Source organism: Pyrgilauda ruficollis, unplaced genomic scaffold, assembly GCF_017590135.1.
Source record: "Pyrgilauda ruficollis isolate IOZ18807 unplaced genomic scaffold, ASM1759013v1 scaffold23, whole genome shotgun sequence".
Classification (NCBI taxonomy): Eukaryota; Metazoa; Chordata; class Aves; order Passeriformes; family Passeridae; genus Pyrgilauda; species Pyrgilauda ruficollis.
This window is the reverse complement of record NW_024522539.1, coordinates 16,629,502-16,655,858: the sequence shown is the minus strand read 5'-3', so window position 1 is coordinate 16,655,858 and position 26,357 is coordinate 16,629,502. Positions and strand designations below refer to the sequence as shown.

The window sequence follows — 26,357 nt, the reverse complement described above, 5'->3', positions numbered from 1 at the left end:
CTGAGCTTTGGAGATCTTCACCTTCAAGAGCCTTTGGAATGTCTTAAATCCAGGGCTCTCAGTTAAAGTCTGGAAAATGCAGCTTTCCTTGTGGGCAGTGGTGTGGAAAGCTGTCTGGCCTGTGCTGCGGTGTGGCCTGGCTGCAGGGATCTCCTGGGCAGGCCAGGAGGGAGTCACCCAGGAGAGAGACTTGCTCCAAGGCCAGTGAGGGAGTGTTTTGTTAAGGACTTTGTTCTCATAATGCTGTCGAAATCAAACCCAACAGGCTTGGGAGGCAGGAGCTCAGTCTCTCCCAGACGCTCGGGCACGAGCCCAGCGCAGCGCCGCTCCCTCTGCCAGGATGGTTGGCTTCCAGTGGCAACTCCAGGGAAAAATCCAGGTTGGAAGGGCTTGTGCTGGTGGTTGGTGCTTGGAAAAATCTGCAGTAAAGCATTTGGATTGGGCTGTCAGGTTGCAAAGTGAAGTTATTGTGTTTGGTAGCTATTTAGTTATTCATAACTTGAGGTTATGGCTCTTAAAACTGAATTTTTGTCTGAAATTTAATTCTTCCTGCTTTAGTAGCTGATTAGTTTTTTCTGCCTGCAACAATTGATTGCTTTTAACAAATCTCCAGACTCTTGACTTTTAAAAATAACTAGTCCAGAAATCTGTGTAAGTTCTTTGTTTTTTGTAGTTGATGTTTTGCCTGGATGACCTGTATCTGTCTTTCAGCCTGGCTGGGAGTATTAAAGGGGAAGCAGCTTGGGCTGGTTGTTGGCTTCCAATGGGAAAAGGTCTAATTAAAAACTGCTGGTTATCTGAGTGGATTCTGCTCTGTGCTTCCATGGTTAGAGCTGTAACTGGATTGCAGGGAGTTTGTTTTTAATGTGAGTTGAAGTCGTCAGAGGGAATTATGGATCTTTTACTTGAATCTGATTTGGTTTGATTAAATGAAACAGTTTATTTCCTGAAAAATGTGGATAGTTAGGGAAAGCTTGGCTGGATACTGCGGAGTGAGTGCTTCCTGTCACAGATAAATTTGTTCCCTATTTTCCTTATTTCTTCAGTTGTGGGTTTCATCCAAGCTGTTGGGATTCAGGTTTTGCTGTGTGTCAGTACTGTGTCCTTGCTTTCCAGAAGATAAAGCTTGGTGGGAATTATTCTTTTCAGACCTAGTAAGATCCCTGGTCCCCAAAGGGAAGGGAGTCTCCTGCTGCCAGGGATCTGTGCACAGCACTTGTGCTTTTTCATAAAGGCAGGAATGTTACATATTCATATGGACAAGTTATGGTTGCTGTGGGAACTGAGTTGGCTGAGCACTGTGTCTTGATCCTCTCCTCCCTATGTTAGAGAGGTCCAAAACAAGCCATCAAAAAACTATTTGGGAAGAATTGATGTAGTGAAATACCATGCTGGAAGATGCAGTGTGATGCTGTCAGAGGAATAGATGCTGTTACAGGTGCTTGGTGGTAATGTGACTGAATTGGCACTACAGCTTGTACTAGTACTACTAGGAGTAGGAAACACCCTGGTGGAGTGCTGTGGAGGAGGCTGGAGCTGGGAGGGGGGGAAGGTGACATGTTGCTAGCAGGTTATGGTTTTAAATGCTCTGATCCTGCCTGTGGTGCCTCAGTCCCCTCACTGGGGTCTGGGAATGCTGGTGCTCCCCAAGTGCCATGGGGTGAAGGCAAGGGTCCTGCCTCTGGCAGCAGTGGCCTGTGTCACAGGTAGGCTACCCAGCTGCCACCAGCCTTTGTCTGGGCTTTGCTCATGGGCTTCCAGGTGGCATGGGATGTGGAAAAGGAGGCCAGGAACGCTGTTGGGCTGTCTGGGATGGCTGGGACTGCACGTGAGGGATAATGTGACAGACTGGAGCGACTGCAGCGCCTGCGGAAGAGCCGGGAGCGGTGTGTGGAGCGAGGTGTACATCTGATGGCACAGTGGGAGGCTGTGGGGGCAGGGGGAGGAGGAGGAGACAGCTGCTGCTGCTTGGGAGTTGGCTTATAAATGCCCTCTGACTCAGATTTCGGGTAGCACAGCTGAGCATCTTGTGGTTTCACCAGCCCCCAGATCCCTGCGTTAAACTGGAATTCTCAGACTATGAACCTGCTGCGTTTCCTTAGGCTGTTGGCACGGGCTTAAACCAAGGCGAGAATCCGCATCTCCAGTACTGTAGGCTTATGAACCCTGCAAGGAAGGGGAGGGCTGGGCAAGGGGGAACCAGGCGGGCAAAAGGTAAACAGGCCATGAAAAATTCCTGATGTGAAATGGGTCTGCTTGGTCCTCTTCCTCCTGTACCAGTGGGATGTGCCCGCTTGGGCTGGACCTGGGATGATGGGCTGCTCTCCCGGTGGTGGGGGTTGAAGGTTATCCTTGTTACTCAGGGGTAAACAATGCCGAGTCAGTGAGGCACAGTGGCCAGGCTCAACCAAACAGATTATGCCAGCAGAATTGCGAAGCTTTGCATCGGCTCTGAATCGGAGCCAGCAGCTGGAAGCTGGCCAGGACTAAAGTGTTTTTGGGTTTTGTGGGTGGAGGGAGGCGGGGACAGGAGAGCTGGGTAGCACTAAAACTAACTGTGCTCTGTCGCTGCTGCTCTCGTCGTTGCTGGGGGGATTGCTGCCTCCAGCCTGGTGTCTGCTGTGCCGACGAGCCCTGCTTTGTGCTGCCTGCCTCCCCTGATTTACTGGAACTGCTCCTCTTTCCTCCTGCTACCGTCTTGTCTGTCAGGGGAAATCTTCTCCTTTCTTCTTACCTTTATTTTGTAAGAGCTGATGCAGTTCTCTTGCATGGCAGAGTGACGTCACTGTCAGCACAGTAAGCATCAGCAGCCTGGTCACATGCTGACCCAGTCAGTAATGCAGACGGGATAGGAAGGTGGAGGGGCCGAGGGGGGTGGGGGGCTGGATTCTGGACATATGGTAGCCCTCCCTTTTGGGGTGCAACTGCTGGTTGCAGGAGCTGTGGCTTCAGAGCGACACGAGACCTGGCTTGGGGCTTAATGCTTTGGAAAACTCCTGCTTTAAAAAGAAAAAAGCAGCCCTGAACTCTCAAGCTTCTGTTTGTTCTCCATCCGAGCAGACATCCAGGACTCTGAAGAAGCAGTGGCAAGCAGGATGCTCTTCCCTACGTCCACGCAAGAGTCTTCCCGTGGCCTCCCAGACACCAACGATCTGTGCCTTGGCCTGCAGTCTCTCAACCTGACAGGGTGGGACAGACCCTGGAGCACCCAGGACTCTGACACTGCAGCACAAACCAGCACACAGTCCGGTGAGTCTGCTGACACATGCAGCAACAGTTGTTGGATTCCGTGTGTGTTTTTGGCTGGTTTCAAGCTAACGTGGAGCGATGTGCTTGTGTAACAGGGCGCTGGCGGCGGCTGATGGGGGCTTCTCGAGCCGTGGTGCTTGTGTAATGTGACAGCTGAGTTGGGGAGGCTGTGGCTGCCTGTGCCACAGCCCCCTCTGCTCTGCTGTCAGCTCACTGCAGATGAGAAGTGCCCGGGGTTGTTTTGCTCAGAGCTGTAATGCTGCTGGAGGAATAACCTCACCAGGAGAGGAGAGATTCTCTTGCTGTGTTTGGAGGGAGTGGGTGGGGGGTGTGGTGTCAGGAGGCTGAACACGCTGGGTAGGAGTGAGGCTGAACTTCGCTCCAGCAGCCTGAGGAAATCCCTGGTGGCAGGGAGCAATGCAGGTGGGGAGGGGTGTGCTTGCAGAGAGTCCCCCCTGTGCCAGATTGCTGAAGTCCCCGCAGCCTCACTTGCCCAACTCTGCTGTGGGGTGTGGTACAGCCAGCACCCAACAACTTCAGCCAGGTTGGGGCTGGGTGGGAGACTTGGAGGGATCCTTCTCCACTCCCACACTCAGCTAGAAATAGCGGGCTGTGCAGTGGGCTGCAGGAGATGCAGTGGAATGGCTTCTTCTTTTAACTCTTCTGGTCCGGCGCAAACCTACGTGATGGGCAGGGTGTGGGCTTGCAGCCACGCGCTGCTGGTTGGTGTGCCCTTCCCCCTTGATCCTCTCCAGTCTGCTTTTGCAGCTGGGATCGGCTGGGGGATTCCAGGCATGCTGGGTGCCCCCCCTGGAGTGATGTGGGGTCTAGTTAACTGTTTGCGACATGGGCCTTCCCTGTAAAATCCCAGGAGGAAGGAGTGCTGCATGCACAAACTTAATGCATCTCTCAGCCTGGTGTTGGAGTAGAGGGGTAAAACAGGGAAGAGTTCACTTGCTAGCCTTTGAGGCATGTAAAAACCAGTTTCACAAACTGTGTGTTCATTTAAGTATCAGTCTGTGGAAAGATCTAGTGCTTTGGCAGAGTTTGTACAAGTACAGCCTGGTTGCTACAGAAACTCATCCCTTTATAGCAGCATGCTGCTGCTTTGTTGGAAGGGGAGTGCATCGCTGCACAGACTTGGGTGACACGGAGGGCCCAGGCACTGAGTTGGTGCTGACAGGAGTATAGATAGGTCCTTGGGTGGGGGAGCTGGGCAGTGGGGCTTGCCTGTGTAGATGTCTGGAGGGGCAGGGGGGTGCTGTCCTAAGCATAGGAAGAGCTTCTGGAACACAGCCCTGAGTTGCTGCATGAGTTGTAAAACAGCAAAAAAAAGTACTAGTGGGTTAGCAGAGTTTGAACAGCTCGATCTGCATAGCTCATTTGAGTTTCTGCATTTAATTTCCACAAGACTTGGCATGTGGGGCCTGGCATGGGCACTTGAGGTCTGCCTGCAGCCCAGCTGCGGTAGCTTTATTAAGCTTTGCTCTGCTCCAGTGAGCAAACCTCCACATGGTCCTGTGGGCTTCCCCTAATGAACCAGGGAATACCACACACTCCTGCCTGTACTTTCATTGCCAGCTGAGACCTCGAAGGAGGAAGGAGAAACAAGTTGTTAGTGTGCAGTGGGCCAGCCAGGTGCCTCAGAGCTCTGCTCTGAGCCCCTTCTGGCTGTTGGCAGACTGGAGCCCTGCTGTTCCCTGTGTCACAGGGTCTTTAATGGATGAAGAGCGCACTTGGAGCGGGTGACATCCCCTGGAGTAACCCTGCTGCTCGCAGCCCTGGCGCTGGGCTGGGCACACAGCGCGCTGCGGAGCGAGGCTGTCACACACACGGAGGCAGCCACTCGGTGCGGATGTCCCAGCTCCACCTGCTCCTCTGTAGCCATCTCCAGAGCTCTCTTGGCCAGTTTCCTGCCAGCCTGCCTTGGCAGAGGCGTGGATGTCTCCGCAGTGCTCCGGCAGGCAGGCGAGCAGTGCTGGCATGAGCCCGGGGCGGGCTCTGCGCCTCAGAGGTTGCGTGGTGGGGCTGGCATGGCCATACTGGTGGTGGGAATTTACTGTTAAGGGGGTGGAAGGGCTGCTGGTTTCAGGAGAGAGATTGAGTTGGAGAGGATTTGAAGGTGCTCTTCTGGTGACCTCTCTGCTCACAGAGGGTGTATCTGGTGTCAGGTGCCCCCACTGACTGCAGTGCTTTGTGCTGGAGCTCCTGCCTGCTGCAGAGGCCTGGACAGAGCTGTGGAAAGGATCTGGCCTCAAGCACAGCCCTGGGCTCTGGTGATCTGTGCCCACTGGGTGGTTGTGACAAGTGTGGTAACAGCTGGTGGAAGATGGCACTCAGTGCTGTCTGAAGAGGCCTGTTTCTTCACTTCTGACTCTGGTATTCCCATTAGTACACAAAGAGGGGGTTGTTGAGGTGTAAGACCTGCCCAAGTGCAGCTGTACTACTTGTACAGAGCAGCCTCTGGCCTTCAGTGGCTGTGCAGAGGGTCCAGTGCCCTGTGGCTGGCGGTGTTGTGATCCTGAGACAGTGTTCTCCTTCTCACTCCCACACTCCCTTTGCGAGCAGCAGCTGGGCCAGGAGTGCTTCATGGTCTGGGCTGCTGTTACTCTCCAGCTTGAGAGCTGTGGGGATGGTATGTGCTGGGGAGGCTGAAAGTGATGGTGTGGGCTGGGGAGGTGAAAGGCTGGTCCTGTGCACAGCTCTGTATTGCTTCAGCCACCCACACCTCCCATCCCTGTGGGGCCTTAGCCCTTCCTCAGGGCTCTGGAGGAGTGGCAGTGGAGCTCCTTGGGAGCAGAGGCCTTGTAGTTCAGAAGTGTTTTCTAAAAGGTTGTGGAACGCTCTGGGTGGCAGAAAAGTGTCCCGTGTCTGAAAGCTGTGTGGGTCTAAGGAGCTGGCAGCTGCTGGTGTGTCCGGGTGGCCTGTCCGCGCTGTGATGGCAAGAGGGAGGATGTGGAGAGGCTGTTGCTGTGTCTGAGTGCTGCTGAGGCCTGGGAGGCTCAGCTGGCCCAGCCTCTAGGGCCGGGGTCTCCCTCGGGGTGTCCTGCAGGCAGGGGAGGCTGCGGCAGTGCTGGGCATGGGGGAGGGCTGGCACTGCCAAGCAAACTGTTGTGCCGCTGGCACCCAAGCGTTTGGAAGGTTCCAGCAGTGACTCAGCTGTGCGGACCCACGGAGAGGTGGCTGGAAGGGTGGAAATGCAACAAAATAGCTAACAATCAGGCTAAAAATATTGCTGATGTGGTCCCCTGCAGTGCTGTGCTTGAGTACTGATGAGCTGGGACCTCTTCTCTGCCTAGTCCCTGCCAGCACGGAGCTTCCTCAGCTTGGGAAGGGCCTTTGGCTGCAAAGCCTTCTGGTGTCACCTTGTGCTCCCAGGGCGTTGTCACCACACAGCTTGGTGCAGTAGGAGCACATGCCAGCTGATTGGAGGCTGGAGAACAGTGGGGCTGGTTTGTGTGCCTCAGTCCTGCATGCATCCCCTGTTCCCAAAGGGCCGCTGAGCCCCTTGCACCCAGACAGGGTTATTTGTGAGGAGTTTTTCTTTCTGCACCAGGCCTGTAATGCACAGAGGATGTGTGCTGAGCTCTGGGGAGCATGCCAGAGGCACTGCTGGTGCCTGGAGAGGCTCTCTGGAGGCAGTGGCTGCTGCAGGCTGGAGCTGCTGGCACTTCCTGGCTGTAGGATTGAACTGCTGTCTCACAGCCGGCAAAGTGTCTCATACCCTCTGCTGCCACTAGATCTGTCAGGCTGGAAATACTTCAGCAAGTCCCAGCAACCTGCTCTGTGACCTGGGGAGGGACTTGTGCAGGAAACTGGCCTTTAACGCTTGCAGTCCTGCCATTCTGTATTTCTTGAGGCTATGTTTCTCTGTCTTTAGCCTCCCAGTAGGTGGGCAGGTGTGCTGAGATCTGAGTTCAGAAGCAAGGAGGAGTTAAGAGGCAGCGAGGTGGGACTGCCCTTGATGATATCCTTTACCTTCACTACCCTGTTTCTCAAGGGGTGCAAGCAAATGGGGTCTCGATCCAGTTTTTGCCCGGAGAGCAGCAGTGCACAGCAGATCCGTGTGCAGATTTTGGGTCTCCCTGCCTGGCTTTCAGCCTGCGTGCCAGCTGCTTGGTCTGGCCGGTCTGTCCTGCCCTACATTGGGAGCTGTCCCTATGTGGGACAGCAGACTTGCCCACAGGGAAATCATCCTAAAACCAGTCTGTTAACACTAAGTCTGCAGTGCTAACCTGGGAATGTTTTTAGCAGGATCAGGTCCTCTGGAGAAGATGCTGGGCTCTTGAAGTGAGGTCTTCCTGCTGGCATCTGATCGAGCACCTTGCTGCAGCTGCTTCTCTGCTTGTTGTGTGACCCTAAAGCTGCTGGTGCAGCAACAGATTTGAGCTTTTCCTTGGATTTGCTCTTGAGACTGCAGCTCTAGCCTCATCTGTGCCCTCTGCGGGGTGGCTGCTGCTGTCTCATTCTCCAGCCTGCAAGGTTGCAGCTCCTGTCGCTCTGGTTCTGGGGAAATGGCCCATGGTAGGAAAATGCTGCTGAAATTTTCCAGCCCTTGGCTCTTCTGCTTCCCAGAGCACAGCAACTCATTTTTGCAATAAGCTTGCTTATCTGTAGTTGCTTAAAATCTGCCAGGCTGGAGCTGCGGGCCGTCTGTTGTGTGTTGCCTGGCAGATAGTGAGGCCTCAGAGCACGAATCTCTCTGAAGTCTTCAAGGCAAAACCCCATCTGAAAGATGAAAGAAAAGACCTGTTGCACAGGAAGAACGGTTGTTGTCATGGACTCTTTGCCTTTCTTCTTGATAACAGCAGGAGGGATTCAGAAGCTGCTCCCTGAGGTCAGGCTGTTTTCAGGGTGTCCTCAAATGCTGTGTGTGGTGGAGGGCAGCTGAGCCCCCCAGGGGAGAGTTGCTGCTCAGCCTGGGGTGGCTGTTTATAAGTACAGCATGGCAGTCACTGGCTTTCCTCAAGCTGCTGGTTTGAGTGGTTGGATGCAGAGCTTGGGACAGAGGATTTTGGGTCCCCATTTCTCCATCTGTTTAATTTGCTGCTTGGCTAACTCATGCCAAGCTCCATAGAGCTCTCCTTTGTGCATGTCTAGGTCTCTCCCTGCTGTTTTTCCTGCTGTCTTTTGGGCAAGTGGCTTCAGCTGACCTAGGTGTGTCCTCATCAGCTCCTGCGTATTCTGGCTTGGCTGTGTGTAAATGCTTCTCCTTATGCTAGAGGAAGATTTCAGAGGTAGATCCTGATGGAGAGCTCAGTGTCTGGACAACACTAGGTTGACATCAGAATATTCAAGGATGATTTTCCCTGCTCTGTAATGAAAGAGGAGTACTTGAGGTGAGGGGGGAGAGCACTTCACCTGAGTGATGCTTACTTCCATCTAAGCCCAAGCATGCCTAGGAAACTCAGTGAAATGTTCCTTTGTGCTGCTGGTGGTGTCACTGCTGGGATGAGGAGGGAAGGGCAACTCCTGCTGACCCTGGATCTGTGCCTGGCTCAGGATAATAGGTATCCAGAGTTTTGGTTGTGGTCCTGAATTACATATTCTTGATATGCTTTCCTCCCTTGAAAGGAGGACAGACTTTCGCAGCAGCCTGGTTCTTTGGGAGCAACTTACTGATGTTCAGAGTGTAGTAATGGAAGCAGTGGTGGTGGTGTTGCTTTCTGTGTGAAGGTTGTGGATGATAACAGTGTAAGGACACAAAGCTGGGAGCTGGTTTGACTCTCTAGGTGTCCTGCTTGGTGCTGGTATTCCAGGAGTACCTGAGACAGCCTTACTAAGAGCTTGTCCCATGCCATCCCAGTGCTTGTAGCACTCTTCTAAGGACTTACTCGATGTGGGTACTTCATGGGCACTTGTTCCTTGACTGTGTTTCCATAAGAGCTGCTCATGCTCAGTGGTCTGATTCCTCAGTGCTTGGCTCCAGCCACAAGTGCTGGGGAGTAGGAAATGCTTAAAAGCTGTACATTGCTCATGTGGCAGCAGTATTTGATCCTTAACAGAACAAAATATGTATCAAATAAGTAAAAGAAGTATCAAACCTGAGCTTGCAATTGGTTTCTAAAGGAAGTTGCTCTCAGTCCAACTCTTAAAGCTTCCATTTGGGCAGCTTCTCATAAAACAAATTTATTTTTATCTGCACTGATGCTGTAAAACAGAAGATGCAAATAGAGGAGTAACTGGAACAGGAACCCAACCAGCATCTCTGCTTGTATCCAGCCAGACCTGAAGTGGGTCAGGGCAGCTCCAGTCCTATGCTGGAGGCAGCTTGTGGGAGCAGGCATGTACCACCCAAAACCCTCCCCTTGGCTTCTGTCAGGAGGGGTGTTTGATTGTGGCCTCTGGAGCAGCCCTGTGGCACTGTTCAGTGGTGATTTGGAGAACATTTCTCTTGGCTCACGCTGGAATTGAGCCTTAAAAGGCATGTTCCCTTCCAGGGAGAGCATTGGAGCTGCTGTTTGGTGGGTCTGAGCTGCCCCAGGCAATTCCTGGCTTAGTCTTTCCTGTGATTGATACAGAGGTAGCAGCAGGGAGAGTGGTTTAGTGTGTGCAAGCCCTGGCCTGGAGTAGGATTCATCCCCAGAATTACATCAGTCAAATGAGAGATGAGGTTTTCCTCCAGCCCTTGCACTGCTACATGTCTAGGCAGTGGATGTGAGGGTTCCTTGCTGGGCAAAACTGACTCAAAATGCTGTGCTGCAGCTTCATCAGGAGCATGGGAGCTTTCTAGAAGAGGTCTTGAATGTGTTTTTGACTCAGTGCCTTTACTGCAAACTCCACAGCACATGCTGACATGAGTGCTTCCACATGGAGCTGGCTAGGGAACAGCTTTTGGACCTGCTCTCCCGGTGTGCCTGTAGCAGAGGCTTGTGGCCCTCTGCAATGCTCTTGGCATGCTGGGGTTTTTGGGGCAGCATCTCCAGTTGGAAGGTTGAGGTTATCCAGTCCAGCTCTTGCTCGGAGCAGGATAGGAAAACTGCTGGAGGGTGGCAGAAATAATGTAGCCCAAAGGGGTTCCAAAAACTATTTCTGCCTCTTGTTCCCACAAAAACAACCTTTTAAGTGGGTGCCTCCTCTGAGCTGGCTCAGAGATGATTCCCTTCCAGAGGATGCTGCTGTCCTTGAGCTGTCACTGCACAGAGGCTGAGTGGTGCTGCTGTAGGGCTGGGGCACTGGGCAAGGTATCTCCAGCCAGGGTTGCACCTCCATCCACATCTGCAGGCTCACTCCCCCTGTGCCTGGTCCCTTAGGTGATGGCAAAACAGCTGAATCACAGGTGCTGTCTGTGCTGCTGCCAGCGCAGAGGCTGCTCTCGGGCACAGCAGCTGGTGCCACACATTTGAAGTGGCCATGGGGGCGTCTCTCCTTGCCCCTCTGCCTGGTTTTTTCCCCAAGTGTGGAGGGGAAGATGAGGCAAACTCCCAAGCTGTGATGCTAAGGGGTGCAGACCTCTGGAAGGTAACTGGGAACCTGCAATCACTGGTGGGGCTTGGGAGTGCCAGTCTGGCAGTGGCTTTATGCCAGCTGAAGGGCTCAGTGATGCTTGTGTGCCATTTCCCAAGGAAAATTGAGTTTGGGACTAAAGTCTGTCTTTTTTTCAGTTGTTTTTCCTTCACTGCAGCCTGCACTGGGGTCTGGCCAACACTCTGCCCCCTTCCAGAGAGTCTCCCTTCTAAAGGTGTATCCTGGCCTTGACACCCCCAAACTGTGATGCAGCTGAGGATGAGTCACTCACCCTTGTTATCACGTCAGGTAACACACACAGCACAGTTTGCACCCTAGATGTTGCAGCAGATAATTGAGAGCAGTTTGGTACTTAAATATAGAAGTGTTTGTTCTTGAGGCTTGCAAAGATGAAGCTTGTTGTGCAGAATTTGACCTGAATATGTTGGCTTTTAAATCTCTCTGGGACTGATACATGTTAAAACCTGCTGTATTTCAGTGTTCTGATCTTTTTAAAGACAACTGTGGTTGTGGCAGCCTGCTTAGCGAATGCAATTACCTGGGCACTTGTAATCCTGAATTGCATTTTAGCTGTCTTTTCTGATTTTTATGTTTACCTTGGGCAGCTGTTTTCTCTTCCTAGAAACACACAGGAGTAAATTCCCTGCCTCAGGAACCTGTGAGCCTTGTTTTCAGCTGGGCCCTGCTCTCAGTGCCAGCAGAGGACCAACGCTCTCAGATGTTAATGCAATAATTTTCTACTTGTTCCCAGTTTTGCTGCTGTTTCCATTTTTCAGGGCAAGTGACTTACCATGTTGGTGCCAGAACCAAGAATAGACCTCAGGTGTCCTGACTTTAATTCTGTGGTTCAGCTGTGGGATCATGCTGCCTTTTTTTATTCCCCTGCCCCCTTCTTAGCAAACCAGAAATAGCTGCTGGAATATCTTCAGTTTTTCTTCGCCCCAAATGAAGAATCTGTGAGGGCAGAGGTTCCTCTTTTGTAGTTCAGGGGAAAAAAAAGGGCTGTGCTGTAGGTCCTACTTAGATGGTGGTTGCTGCTGGTTTGATTACATCTGCAGTTCTGGGAGCTGCTTTTCTCCTGAGCTGGGTGTTGGCTTAAGATTATTTGGGCTTCTGTGGTCATACAGCTTGGAGAGGACAGTGCCTTGGACTTTGCATGGCTCCTCTAATAACAGCACTGACTTTTTTCAGTGGAATAATGGCAATATAATGAAAGTGGAAGGATTTGAGTGGGGCAGATCCTCTGGACATATCCAGTGTGCTGCTCAGGAGAGCTCCAGGGCTCTAAGGGCACAGTTCCCTCCACCTCTGGGCCTTGTCCCATGGCTGCTCCACTTAAGAGGAAGAAATGTTTGTGCCACTGCTCTTGCTGCAGCTTTTGCTTGGCTTTTTTGTGTCCCTTTGAGAATTTGGTAAACAGGGAGAATCCAGTGTCTGCCTTCCTTGTGCCAAGCAAAGCCTGTCCCTGTCCTGTGTGCTCCAGCACCACATCTGCCACTGCAGCTGCTGCTGGCCACGTTTCAGTCCATGTTTCTGTGCATGCTCCTTGCAGGCAGCTCCTGGTCCCAACAGCTGCAGGTGAGAAGTGCTAAAATTTAGGCTTAGACTGGAGTGTTGGTCACCCCTTCCTTGCCATGAGCTTTGAGTTGTTTGGTGCTGGTGGTGTGAGGAGAGTAAGTTGCTCACCCTGGCAGCTTGTCTGGCTGTGTCACTGCTGAACTACAGCTGTAGGAGGTGGTTGAGGTGCCCATTTGCTTTTCAGACATGCAAATGTTTCTCTTGCCATGGAGTTTCTCAGTGTCTGTAGGAGGTGCTGCTTTTTGGCTGACTAAAACATTCAGCTTGCTCCCACCCCACCAGGGCAGAGCTTGGCTGGGTGGTAAAAACTGCAGACGAGCTGTTTTTCTGGAATTGCAGCAGGCTATTGTTTAGGACATTAGCTTTTTTTTTTTTTTAACTTTACAAGCTTATTTGATGCATGACAAAAGAAAGTGCACTGTATTCAGTCTCCAGGGCCTCAATCACACTGCTTCTCTCCTCTGCTGCCCTGCCCCAAATGTGTACATGGTGCTGCAGCCTCTGGGCATGGCAGGTGTCACCGAAACCTGACTCTTTCTCCTGGTAAAGAGCATTCCTGTTCTGTGGGGACATCCAGGCAAAAAGGTGAACTTCCTAAGTAGTTGTAAGTAAGTAGTAGTTGGTGGATGCAGTGGGAGGTCTTAACAGCCTTGCCACCCTTCTTGTGCTGAGTAATCTCTGAGCAGATAAACTTCTGGAGATGGCAATGTCCCTCTTGCTGGAGGTGCCAGGCTGCAGAGGTGACCTAGCTCAGGTCCTGCTCTGGCAAGTCCTGGACTCTTCAAAGTAGGCTTTTTCAGTCCTGCAGTGAGTTTCTAAAGGCTGGAACACATCTCCAGAGCATTACTTCCAAAAGCGTGTGTGCTCCCCTGGCCCTGGGGCTGCGGCCAGTGCGGTTTCAAGCTGCCTGTGCACAGCGTCTGTGGGTGCCAGGCACAGCTGGCAGCTCAAGGACTGGGCCTGGCACACTGCTCCTGCAGCAGGAGTTCCTTGGCCCGTTCTCCACGTGTCTCCAGCGCTGTGTGGCAAATGTTGTTCTCAGCTGTGGGGGAGCTCCCACTGGTGTTCTGAGTGTGGACAAAGAACTTGAGTGGAAGGACTTGGGAAGCTGCTGAGTAAGAGAGATTTTTGCTCTGGGCAAGACTCAGTTTCTGGATAATTTGACTAAACTGATGCACCAGGGAGTAAAAAGTGTCAGCACAGATCTCATATGCTGGTGGCTGGGTGGTCTCCCACAGAACTGAGCTGAAGCATTTTGTTGAAAAGGTGGTGTGGAGGTGGCTGAGGTTCTGGTCAGCTCTGTCCATCAGGCATAAACTCAGTGGATGCTCCATGTGAAATGTCTGGATGTGCCACTTGGTGCTCTGGTCTAGCTGGCAAAGTAGTGATTGATCAAAGGTTGAATTCTATATTGGTCTTTTCCAACCTAAATGATCCTGTTGCTCTTAAGGTTTTATCCAAGGCAATAAACTGTCATTTGTCATCAGCATAGTGGTTATTTTCCCAGAGCCCTTTTTTCCCTGAGCTTCCACCACCAGCAATCCTTGGGGCTCATCTTATATTCATGTCTTACAGAATGGGCATGGGCAAAGCTGCTAGAAAGGTCTACATATCAAATGTCTGCAAATTACAGTGTACAGAGAAGAGCTGTGTGCTCCAAATTCCTGGGCAGGTGCTTAAATTGCATGTCTTAACTGGTGGATGGAATAGTAAAAGCTGTTCTTAGTGCTTGGATTGGACATCTTGCAGTTGGGACACTTTACCAAAGTGTGCTCTGAATTGCAGCTTGTGCTGGTGGAGTGATCTGCTTGTTAAGGTAAACTCACATTCAGTGTGGTAGTTCAGTGATTGGTAGTGGGATTTAAAGGATAATTTGGGGTCTCCAGGTAGAGATGACCTCAAGAGTTGAAACCATCACTGTGGGCTCATTGTAGCTGCTTGTTCCTGTCAAGTGTCTGGCTCAGGTATGATGGGTCTGAGAGTCTTGAGTGTGCTCCCCTGGGCTTCTTCAGGGGCCCTGGGTTGATGCAGGAATAATGGTGTATCCAAACAGCAGTTACTAGGGAAGGCTCAGCTAAGGAAGAGGAGTTTGAAAAATGCTCCTCCAGGGAGTGACCTGTGTGGCCAGGACCTGGCAGTGCCATGTGGTGTCACAGCTGTTCCACAGAGCTCAGAGGTGCCAGTGCTGGGCTGGCACGCCCGGAGATGGAGCACAGTGCGCTGCCTCCGTGTCAGGCGTTAGAGCTGCAGCAGCGAGTCAGAAGTCAGTGCCCAGATTCTATTAAAAGCTCCTTTTCTGCTGTCCCCTGCAGAGGAGCACTGCCATGTGCCTCCCTCGCTGCATTGAGCAGAGGCAGGAGAAGTTCCAGAAGCTTTTGGTGCGCGAGTGGTGAATGGGAGTCATGTTGACCCCCCTGAGTTAAAGGTTCCCCTCTAGGTGTGAAAAGTACTTCTTTGCACTCATGTTCTGTTCTTACCCTGAGTTAGTTCCATGATACTTGCTTTTTCATTTTGGGACTTTAAGGGATGCTCTTAACTCCAGGAATTGCTGATGCATCTTGCATGTGTGTTGGGAATGATTTTTCCCTTGCGTGAGCTGTCTGCTTGGAAGGGAAGACAAGGCCAACTCCCCAGGAAGAAGTGTGGCCTCAATGCTTGCAGGCTTTTTTTAGGTGGGCAGCCTGTGTTGGGCTCTTGTGCCCCATTCCTCAGGAGGGGTTTGGTGGGTTGGAGCAGGGAGTTAGATCAGGATGCCTTTGGGATAGTGCTGAGGAAGATCATCTGGGTGCCTCATGCAGGTGTTTCCTAGGCTACCTGCACAGCTTGGCATCTGGGCACACAGTCTGGTCACTGAGCAAGTATAAAAGAGGAAATGCTGAGTTTTACTCATGGCTTTTCCTCCCAATGTCCCTGTGAGTGGCTGTGGGTACCAGGTGAAGCTGAGTCAGGCCCACTGGGGTGATGTGGGGTCTTCCATGAGCTCAATTTGTCCTGCAGAGTGTGTAATCAAGTGCTGCCAGTGCAGAGCTGTCAAAGCTGCTGGACTGGATGAAATCCATCCGTGCTAACAGCAGGATGTCAGCACTTCCAGGACATGAGGTTAGGATTGGAGCAGTTGAAGCTGGCAGGGTTTTGTGTGGTGGTAAATGCCCAGACAGTAGATCCTTTTAAAGGCCAGTAATCCTGCCACTTCAGTGTGCTTATGCTAGCCTTACTGGTTTTGTAGCTGTTGCGAGAGCTGAGAAATTATAGGAGAGATGTGTGTGTGGTGGCAGAGATGAGGATGTCGTAAATGGGGCAGAGCAACTGGACCCTGTAATGCCACTGGGAGCTCTTGATGAGCCCCAAACCCTTGCTGTTGTATCCTAAATAGAGTTCTGGTTCCACATCTCTGCTAACCAGGAGATACAGGGCAGGGTAGCTTTGTCTGGTAGCAGTCTGCTTGGCATTAGCTGCTCCAGGTCTCTGGAATGCTGTGCAGCTAGGGTCAGCACAGGGCTGCAGCGTTCCAAGCCCACGGCCCTCACTGGCTGGGGAAGGAGGAGGGTGTCAGCGCGGGAGCATTTGTTGGCAGCAAGGCTTGGGCTGTGGGATCAGCTGCTTTGCTTTGCCTCTTGTGCTGTTTAGTGACTAATCAGATTTTGGAGCCTGTCGGACAGATTCAGCTGTCTCCCCAGAACAATACGCCGGCTGTATTTTTAAACACATCACGTGGCTTCAGAGAAGTCAGCAGAGCAGCAAGTGCGGCTTGCCGGGGCTGGGAGATGCTGTGCCCTGCTCGGAGCTGTGTCTAGGCGGGAGCATCTCCTCCCCAGCTGTGTCACATTCCCTCGGTCCCAGGCTGCTGCTGCCCGGGCTCTGCCCAGGTAAGGACTGCTGGGCTGACTGGTATTTTCCTGTGGCTGCAGGGCTGGGTGTGAACACAGGTGCTGCCTGTCCAGGAGAGCGAAGGGAAGGAGGTCCCTTTCTCAGTGTGGTCAGAGTTGAGTTCCTAGTCCTGTGATGTAGCCAGAATAGGGGAATCTTGCAGGGATAAGGCTCTGCAAATGTGGGAAGATGTTGTGACTGTTGCTGAGGTCTCTGCCTTGAGTTGAGGGAGATGCTTAAAGGATCCACCTGTACCTGTGTGCTGTTGGGGTGGTGAGGAAAACCCCAAGTGTGGAGCTGGAGATGCCAGCTTCACAGCAGGTGTGCCTCTGGATAATGCAGCTTGGGATAGGTACATCCCAGCAGCTCTCCCTGGCGCTGACACTGTGCTGTCCTGCTGTCTGACCACAGTGTGCTGGAGCTGTCACTCTCCTGGTTTGGCTGGTGGTTTGGATTGTTAATCCTCATCTGCATAGGAGCTGCTGAAAATCTAGGTTAAAACCTCATGGTTCAGCTTGCTGAGATCAGGTGGGGCTTGGAGGATCTCGAGTGGATCCCAAATTTGCTTTGCTGAAACCTGAAAGCTTCAGGGCAAGCTGCCTTGTTTTGCAGCCTGTGAATAATTAAAACCATTTCTGAATGCTTTGCTCTTTTCACTTGGTTCTGGTACACATTCAGCTTGCTGAGACTTGCTCTTTTTGAATAGACTGCTTGGTGGTGTGCCCCTGTGGGATCCCTGCCCTACATTCCCTCTCCTTGTGGGTGGCAGCTGCCCCCACATCACTGACCAGGATGTGACTTTGTGACCTTTGGATGGCCTGGCCCTCTGCTCAGAAGCTGCTCTATTTGCAGGGAGACATTTTCCTGGATTCTCCTCAGTGGGAGGAAAACCTGCAGTGTGAGGGAAGCAGTCTGACACATCCTTGTCTGCAGGCTCTGGGACAGAGGCCTGACCAGACAGACTTGCTGTGAACACACACTAGGGACAGCGAAGCCTCTCTGTCAGCAGCCCAGGCTGGCACCTTCCTGGCTGCCCACAGCCAGCTCCTGGCAGGGATGATGGGAGCAGTGTCCCACCTCTGAGCCTGAAAATTCCTGCTGGTGGGCCAGATGTGCCTGCCACTGCTGTGTGCCCCCATCCCTGGGGAGCTGCCCTCCTGAGCCCCAGGACAGGTGGAAGGGAATGACATGGACTGGGCAGAGGGCCTTGTCCCAGAGCTGAGGTCTGTAATCTGGGATGTGGGATCTCTGAACTTTTCCCACATGAAGTGGATTCTCCTGGCCAATCTGTCTCATAACCCAGCTTCATGTTTGTCAGCCACACCAGGGGGGGTGTGGGTTCTGTGCAGCACCGTGGCCCAATTGATGGCAAACAGCAGAGGTGCCACCACCCAGACATGGCATTTATGGGCTGACAGGAGCCCGGTGGCCTCCTGGGCCACAGGAGCCAGGAGGAAGGAGCAGTGTTGTGCTGCAGCCCTGACAGACTGTGTCACTCTCTGTTGCAGTTCTCAGCATGCTGAGTAACCCTCTTGGGAACGTCCTGGGGAAGCCCCCGCTGGGTTTTCTGCCTTTAGACCCCATTGGTTCAGACCTGCCAGAAAAGTTTTCCACACCGCCGCTGAGGAACTCCCGCTCCCTCCTGGACTCCCGCTCCAGCAGCCCCTCGGACTCGGACACCAGTGGGTTCAGCTCTGGTTCTGACCACCTCTCAGATTTGATTGTAAGTTTGGGTCCTGGGGTCTTGCTGTGTTTTCTGGGGAGCACAGAACAGCTGAGTGGAGCTGCCAGCCAGAGCCCTGTCTGCTCAGGAATGGGAGGGAATGCTGGGAGGAGCTGTTGTGCACACACTGGCACAGCCCAGGGTTTGGGAGGAAGGCTGCTCATGCAGTCCTTCACCACAAGCCAGCAGTATCCTCATATTTTTTCTTCTAAGCTAATATTTTGGCCTTTTGGGTCTGTGCTTGCAGCCCTGCTGGGTTACAGTAGCTCCCAGAGGGATCTTGAGTGCTTGAGCTGGTGTGTGGCAGGGCGGTGTCTGTGCCCTAATCCCAGCAGGGAGGTGGCTGATCCAGCCTGGACTTCTGTGGAGCTACTGTCCTTGCCTTTCATTGCTCTTCCCATTTGACTGCACTTCTCTGTCTCAGGGCAGTTTCTTCTAGAGCAAACTGGGTCTGGCCTGCTCCCATTCCCTAAAGCACAGCTAAATTTGAAAGGCAGGGAGCAAGTGAGTGTCTGGCTGCCTGCCCCAGTCTGCTCTCATGGGTCTGTGGTGGGTGCAAGTGGCAGCTCTGGGTGGTAGCAGGGCAGCCTGGCTCCAGCCAGCTCTGGGATGCTGCTGCATGGCCTGGCCTTGGCATGGGAGGGTAAAGCCAGGAGCTGCTCCAGGCTCTGCTGTGGTGTTGCCATGGCCTTGACCCCTGTGTTGGGGTGGGTGTGAAGGACAGACCTGACTGGATGTGGGGTTTGGTTCTGCTGTGATCCACCCTGGGGAGTCAGGATGTGCTGAGTGACTGCAGCACCCAGGCAGTGATGGTGGCAGGTGGTGCAGGGCTCTGTGCTGGCCTTGTTTGTGAAGGGCAGGACTCTGAGCATGGCCCTGGCGTGGGCGGCTGCCGTGACAGTGCAGGGACAGATCCGCAGAGCAGCTGGCACTGAGCTGTGCAGCATCTTGCCTCCCTGCTGCTCCATTAATCCGAGCTTTCCTTCCTCCTGCCCTGGGAGGAGCTGTGGTCCATGGTGCTCACTCACTGGTCAGCCAGCCCCGGAGATGGGCTGTGAGGATGAGATCTGGCTGGTGCCTGCAGAGTCCCTGAGCACTTCCAACAAGCCCTGCCCACTGCGGGCACAGCACAGAGGCTGAGGCTGGTGCTTCCCAGGGGTGACACTGTTCTTGAGGCTGTACAGCCAAGGGTAGCTGTTGGCTTGGTGGTCTCTGAAGTGCCTCCTGCTTAATGGTCCCTCCTGCTGATCATGGGCATGGGTTCAGTGGAGAATGGCCCAGGGCTTTCCTAGGGTGCCAGGATGTGTTGGGATTGCTGCTTTCTTGCCTCTGCCAGGCCTCAGAGCATCTCGGGAAATCCCTGAAAGCTCCCTCTCCTGCCGTGGGCAAGGGCAGGGCCCCAGTGTGATGCCTCACCACTAGCATTTATGTGCACAGAGCTGGATTTCAACATGGCCTTTCTCTTGCAGTCAAGCCTTCGCATATCCCCTCCTCTGCCCTTCTTGCCTCTCAGTGGGGTGTCAAGAGACCCCTTGAAGATGGGAGTGGGATCCCAGCTGGATCAAGATCAAGCTGCCCTGGCTGCAGTAACTTCCTCCCCGGCCAGTGCATCAAAAAGATGGCCTGGAGCATCTGCGTGGCCTTCCTGGGATCTTCTGGATTCTCCAGAAGACCCCTTCAGTATTGAGAGAGAAGCCCGGCTTCATCGGCAGGCAGCAGGTGAGCTGGGAGGGGGTCCAGGGGACAGTCCCACCCTTGGGGGGGCTGGTGGCCTCTGTGCAGACACTGGCTGAACATGGAGTTTGCTCCAGGCCCAAGCCTGACTCTGGCTCTATCTGCTGAGAGAACAGATGGCTCTGGGCAGCTGCCTGTGGCTGTTCAGCTCTGCTCAGCCTGTAGTTGGGGAATATGGGGAGTGGGAAGGAAATGATCCTGTACTGAGTATTACTGATGTTTTCTGCAAGCTGTGAACGAAGCAACCTGCACCTGGAGCGGGCAGCTGCCTCCCCGAAACTACAAGAACCCAGTCTACTCCTGCAAAGTGTTCCTGGGAGGAGTCCCATGGGACATTACAGAAGGTGAGCAGCCCAGGAAAGTGAGGCCCCATGCCAAGGCCTTGGGTGTTGATATTGGGAGGGTGCAGGATGTAGCTTTTTGTGGGAGACACTGATCTCTCTCCTTCTCTCTGTAGCTGGGCTGATCAACACTTTCCGTGTTTTTGGCTCCCTGAGTGTGGAGTGGCCTGGTAAGGATGGCAAACACCCACGCTGTCCTCCCAAAGGTAATATGCCTAAAGGTAATAGCGAACACGGTAGGGTTACTTTTTTCCCATGCTATGTTACAGCACGGATGCTGGGATGGTACAGCTGCATGCTGGTGACTGGTTGGTACAGAGCACCTGGGGTAATGTCCTGCCCTCACTTGGGTCTGCACCTGGGCTGCAGGGCACTGCCACCCCAAACCCAGCATCCTCACCCATCCATAGCAGTGTGGGACAGAACTGTGGGCTAGGGGGAACCCTCTCTGGGTGTTTCTGGAGCCCCATGTAGGGCTGTGGCTTTGGAACAGCTGCTGATCCCACTGCCAGCATGTGCAGCTGGGCTGGCATATTGTGTAAGCAGGAATTAGTTACAGGGTAGGAGGTGGATGGTTTGGAGGCCCTGTAGTGCCTGATGGCCTCATTCAGTCAGCAGAGCAATGTGAGGTAGAGCACTGGCATCCATGGAAGGGATTTTAAAACCCTGGACTGTATTTGAGCCAAGCCACCCTAAATACATAGCAGGGTCTATTTTTCTGCAGACCTCGTTGTGGCCAGGCTGGTGGTGTCCACCTGGCATGTCCAGGTGTGTTTGTGGATGATGGACAGTGGCCCATGTGGCCCTGGGCATCCTGCCCCTCGTGCTGTGCTTGGGTTTGGGCTCTTCCAGCTTGGCTTATACATTAAGAGGATAATATTGCTGGGAACAGCAAGAGCTACCACACAGATACTTCAGGTAGCACCCAAGAGTGATGTCTGCAAATTGGGATGATCTGTTCCTCCTCCACCACAGCTCTAACAGCTGCTTCTTTCCCTTCCCTTCCAAAGGCTACGTCTACCTGGTGTTTGAGTCGGAGAAGTCGGTGCGTGCGCTGCTCCAGGCGTGCTCCCAGGACCTGCTGAGCCCCGACGGGCTCAGTGAGTACTACTTCAAGATGTCCAGCCGCAGGATGCGCTGCAAAGAGGTGAGCAGAGCTGGGAGAGCAGCCTGATGTGGCAGCAGGACATGCAGAGGGACATCCTTGGAGGAAAGGAAAGCAGGGCTGGAACAGCAGCTGAAGGCGTGCTGGCTCCTGGCTGGCTTTGACTGCTCTGTGCCTGTGATAGGGATGTGCCAGCTCAGTCTTTGTGTCCCTCACAACAGCTTGTGTTAAACCAACCTGGAGCTCCTGGGTTGGTGGCAGACCTTGCCTTCAGGTTTCAATTAGCTGTTACAGAGCATGGAAACAGGGATTTGACTGCTCTGTGCTGCTTCCATCACACCTTTGCTTGCAGAAGCAGACTGGGACCCCTCAGGTGCTTTGTCAGGCCTCCTCTGCTTGCAGAACAAGTAACTCACCCTCAGCAGGCAGATATTTTGGATCCCAGGCCACTCCCCAGCATGGCCTTGGCTGGCTGACCTGAATTTTGAGGTTGCTGGAGCTGCCAGAGAGGCTCTATTTGGGCTTATGGGAAGGGGTGTCCTCAGATCACGAACAACTGCCTGAGTTACAGGATGGAAATGCGGCTCTTAATCTAGACAGGCACAAACTAATTGTGCTCTAGACAGCTCTCGTGGTGTCTGGCAATTGGCAGATCTTCCCTGCTTCGTGATATAGTTCTGCCAGAAGCTTCTCTCCAGAGCCCTCCATCAGCTGCAGAGCAGATGGGAGCTCCTGATGGAGCTGCCAGTGGGTGATATTCCAGTGGTCCCCTCCAAGATCAGGCTCCTGTGCTGAGAGGTACCTGACTGGGCCATAAATGCAGGTGGAGGGATGTGGCTTGTCCATTGGCTGCCACCCCCAAGGAACTGCTGGCTTGGGTTCCAGTTTGGCTGGAAGCAGAGTGGGTGTTGTCCCTGTGTGGGTTGTCTGGAGGTGTCTGGGAGCTCTAGGTGGATGTGGACCCTGAGCAGCAGTAGATAACAAATGGCATTTGCAGCTGGGGATGAGGTCTGAGCTCGGGGGTGCTCCTGGTTGCAGGTGCAGGTGATCCCGTGGGTGCTGGCCGACAGCAACTTCGTGCGCAGCCCCTCGCAGCGGCTGGACCCCAGCAAGACGGTGTTTGTGGGGGCCCTGCACGGCATGCTCAACGCAGAGGCCCTGGCAGCCGTCATGTACGACCTGTTTGGAGGGGTGGTCTATGCTGGCATCGACACTGACAAGCACAAGTATCCCATAGGTAAGTGATGGTTCCACCGGGATTGGTGGCTGCCCCTGCCGTGCTCTGAGGCTGCAGTGTGCCCTTGGCTTGTCCTGTTGGAAGGCTGCCCAGGTGCCAGGCTCAGAGAGCAGATGCTGTCCAACCTCTTCCGCAGTCTGTGCTTCTCATCTCCTGGCCCTGGGGAGGCAAGACCAACCTGGGGGAGGGCTGATAGAGCTGATGTGCTGGGGAATTGGAAGGTCCTGGATCATTCCAGAGAAGCCTGAAGTTTAGAATATGCCTGTAGGCATTGCTGAAGGTTTCTCTGTCCTTGTTCAATGCTATTAGTGGTTGGTGAATGCTGCTGTAGCTGCTTTTCCATTCCCAGGTCAGAGACAGTTGTGGGTCTTAACCCACTCTTGGGCTCTTGTCACCAGAGCTGAAACATGTGTCATGATGTGTGTACATCCCTGGAGACCTCATGGGCCGGGGGACAGCACTGAGGTGGCTGATTGTTGGAAAAACCCCCCAGCCTGTGCCTGAGGACCAGCTTTCCAGGCTCCGGCTGCAGCGAGTCACAGATTCTGAGATACTGTGGATCTCCTGGTGTTGCCAGGCAGTAACAATGTCAGAGCTTGGTAGTGCAGAGTTGTCACTGCCCTTGGATAGCAGTCAGGCTTTTCTGGACAAGGCTCAGGTTTAGGGCATGCATGTTGTGCTGCAAAGCCCCTGAAGTGCCTTTAGGGGGACAGTCTCTAGGAGGGTGGCAATGGGAGTATGAGACTTCAGGCAAATTCTCAGTGAGACTGTGGATGAGGTGTCACAGAACCTCCCTGTGCTGGCCCTGTGAGATGCCAGTGTGTGACCCCAGCCTCCTGTGGTTCATGCAGAGCCCAGGTTACTCCAAGTAGGCAAGATCCATCTCCCAACAGCTCGGTGGCACTTCCACCCTTAGAGCTGTCCTAAAGTCACAGCAGTCAGAGCTCAGTTTGGGTAACTAAGCTGTGCCCTGGTTGGTTGTGCTGATTGAGGGCATCTTCTGTAACCCCAGACTGGATCCAGGCCCTCCTACCTGTGTCCTGTGCAATGCTTTGGGAGGGGTTTTGAGTGGCACTTTGTCCTGAGTGCCTGCTTTGAGTGGCTGAGCTATGTAGGGATCTGCCAGTGTCAGTCTTAACAGACCTTGGCTGGAAAGGAAGTGGTGCTGGAATGCTGCTGAGCAGCAATGAGGCTGCAAAACAAGGCTCTTGGGTGAGGGGGGGCTGGGAATAAAAGCTGCTGAGCTGTCTCAGCACTGGTGCATTTCAGGTGTAGCATGAAGCACTCTGCTGATCCTGGGAATGTGGTGCCTGGGGAAGGAGGCAGGAAGAGGGCTCTGGATACCATCTCCCTGTCAAAGCTGCTTCCCTGTCTGAGTGGCACCAGGGAGGGGGTGGTGCTGGCAGTGGTTCCCTCTTGATCTCTGCTGTTCCTCTCTAACATTGTGCTCTGGCTCGTTCCAGGGTCGGGCCGTGTCACCTTCAACAACCAGCGCAGTTACCTGAAGGCTGTGACTGCTGCATTTGTGGAGATCAAAACCACCAAGTTTACCAAGAAGGTGAGTGGGGCTGATGGGGCAACCCCAGGAGGGGGTGTGCAAGATGGGTGGTACTTCTGGGAGTGCCAGTGCTCATGGAGCCTGCCCCATATTGCTGCTCAAGCAGTGGGAAAGTGGGGCTGCTGTTCTGCCAGCCCTAGGGGTGCTGCTGGGGATGGATTTGAGGTACCAAGGGAGAGGGCAATCATCCTGGTGCTGCTCCATGCCCACTGCCTCATTCTCCTGCAGGTTCAGATCGACCCGTACCTGGAGGATTCCATGTGCCAAGTGTGCAATGCCCAGCCTGGCCCATTCTTCTGCAGAGACCAGGTAAGGCTAGTTCTCCTGTGGGCTGTGCTCAGGGCTTTCTCAAGGAGGAGCAGGCCCTGCTGCTGGGTTTTGGGGATATATACACTGGTTCTTCCCCAGTGGGCAGGATGGGAGGGTGACCTTGTTTTGGGGGAGGTGCAGTTCTCCTGGAGAGGGAAACTCTGGTGCTTGCCAGGAGGCCCAGGCAGGCAATGTCCACCCACTTTTAGCCAGGGATACTGCAGTTTGCTGGTGCTGTGCCAGCACTTAGTGGCACACCTGGGGGGAGGGGAGGCTGCTGCTCTGTGAGCCATGATGGTCTGGGGTTGGGGTGCATGCCCCTGTGGCTGCCTGAGGCACAACTCTGGCTGCAGGTGAGGGATCTTGGCTGGGCTCTGGCAGCTTCCTGCAAAGCTGGGATGGGCTATGAGCAGGGGGCAGGAATGCCATGGGGGTGATGGGAGCCCTGGCAGAGCCCAGCTACTACCCCAGTGCCCAGTCCCTGATTTTCAAACCTGTTCAAAAGATGGAAGCTGGGCACAACAGCCCCTCCAGAGCATCGCTGGCATTCCCCCTGTCCAACCCACGGATCCGTGTGCTGGTGGGGGCTGCGAAACCAGGCAGGGGTGAAGGGCAGGAGTGGCTCTGCTGGTGTCACCCCAGTGTTGCCCCTGTGCTCTGCCCACAGATCTGCTTCAAGTACTTCTGCCGCTCGTGCTGGCACTGGCAGCACTCCATGGAGGTCCTGCGCCACCACCGCCCGCTGATGCGCAACCAGAAGAACCGGGACTCCAGCTAAGGGGCCGCCGGGCACGGGGCTGGCACGGGCAGAGTCCTGGGAGAACCTGCCAGAGGAGAGCGCAGCAGCGCCTGCCGGAGCCAGGCCCGGCTGGGAACGTTCTTCCTGAGGACTGATGGGGAAAAAAACAAAAATCTTACATTCATGTTTGCACTTGCTGGTCTTTTTGTTTCTGCACTAATGCACAGTGAGTTTTGTTGGGGTTTGTTTGGGGGTGTTTTGAGGGGGGGAGTGCCCCTCAAGCCATTCTGCAGTTCCCAGACTTTGGTTCCTGGTTTGCTGACGAGAAGCAAAAATTGAAAACGAATAAACCCAACCAACCAAGGGCCATGTGTCGCGGAGGCGTCGCCGCAGGCGCCCCCGCCCTGGTTTTTTTATTTTTTAAAGGCGCTTTTTTACATTCCTTGCAATACTGGTGGAGAGAGCGCAGGTCTCATTGGTCATTGTTTTGCCGTTGCCATACAGTGCCTTTCCATTCATTTACCCCCACCTGGATGGTGTGACCTGGGTGTTCAGCTGGCGTTTTTTACTGTAACAACAAGGAGACTTTGCTCTTCATTTAAACCAAATCATATTTCATATTTTACGCTCGAGGGTTTTTACGAGTTCCTTTTTACACTCTTAAAAACAGTTTTTAAGTCGTTTGAAATGAGAGATTTTTTTCTTTTCCTGGCAGCTTTTAACATTATTGCAATTTGTGTCTGGGGGCTGATGGCAGGACGTTGTAAATCCAGGGGTTTGCAACGGGACAGGCCGGGCTTTTTTTTTGTTTTTGGAGTTGAAACTGGACGGGATGAGGATCTCTGAGCTGCTGTATATAGTTTTAAATAGTTTGTTGCACTTTTTTAAGTTGCACTTATGGGGGGTTGATAGAGGTTTTTAATCACACAAAGTCACAGGACTTACCTTTTCTTTTGTAACAAGCTAAAAAAGGGCTGCGTTTTGGTGGACGATGAAGGTTCCTGGGAGCCCTTTCTCTTAGAGGGGACAAGTAATTTTCCTTTCCTTCCCGAGATGTTTGGAGTATCAGTGCAGTCGACTGAAATGCTGCTGCTGGGATTTGAGACCTTAATTATGCTGATCATTATTATTTTGTTACTTTCCCCTCTATTGGAAGCTGTGTGCCAAAGAACCAGTGTCATAATTTCTCCCTCTTTACTATGATTATTTTTTTTTTCTTTCCTGCTGAGCTGATGTTGCATTGTTGCATATCCCAGCTGCTCTTTGTGGGGTTTTGTGAAGCTGTGTGTGAAGTCTCTACCTCATTGTAGTATATGCAGGCAAGACTGCACTCTCCTACAGACGTGTGGAGTAAGCTGTGGTGTAGTTTTTGGCACATAATAAACACGTTGCAGCAAAAAAAAAAAAAAATTTCTTGTGCCTTGTGTGCTTCATGGGAGATCTCTACAGC

The 26,357-nt window shown here is 53.2% G+C and overlaps 1 protein-coding gene across 4 annotated transcripts in view; it reads left to right on the top strand.

The window, feature by feature from the left end:
* CPEB1 (cytoplasmic polyadenylation element binding protein 1) overlaps positions 1–26,311 on the top strand; it is a 31,561-nt gene extending 5,250 nt beyond the window's left edge. Inside the window, exons 1-11 of one of the 4 annotated variants that reach the window (XM_041469014.1) lie at positions 2,138–2,151; positions 3,061–3,249; positions 17,670–17,884; positions 19,354–19,603; positions 19,849–19,962; positions 20,076–20,165; positions 20,970–21,106; positions 22,103–22,301; positions 23,765–23,859; positions 24,088–24,168; positions 24,836–26,311. In XM_041469014.1, coding sequence (XP_041324948.1) covers positions 3,096–3,249; positions 17,670–17,884; positions 19,354–19,603; positions 19,849–19,962; positions 20,076–20,165; positions 20,970–21,106; positions 22,103–22,301; positions 23,765–23,859; positions 24,088–24,168; positions 24,836–24,946 — 1,446 coding nt within the window. In that variant the 5' untranslated portion in view covers positions 2,138–2,151; positions 3,061–3,095 and the 3' untranslated portion in view covers positions 24,947–26,311. Of the gene's footprint in view, positions 1–2,137; positions 2,152–3,060; positions 3,250–16,059; positions 16,161–17,669; positions 17,885–19,353; positions 19,604–19,848; positions 19,963–20,075; positions 20,166–20,969; positions 21,107–22,102; positions 22,302–23,764; positions 23,860–24,087; positions 24,169–24,835 lie in introns of those variants that run through there. The other 3 variants (XM_041469015.1, XM_041469013.1, XM_041469016.1) reach the window with 3 other exon arrangements.
* Positions 26,312–26,357: the final 46 nt, after the last annotated feature.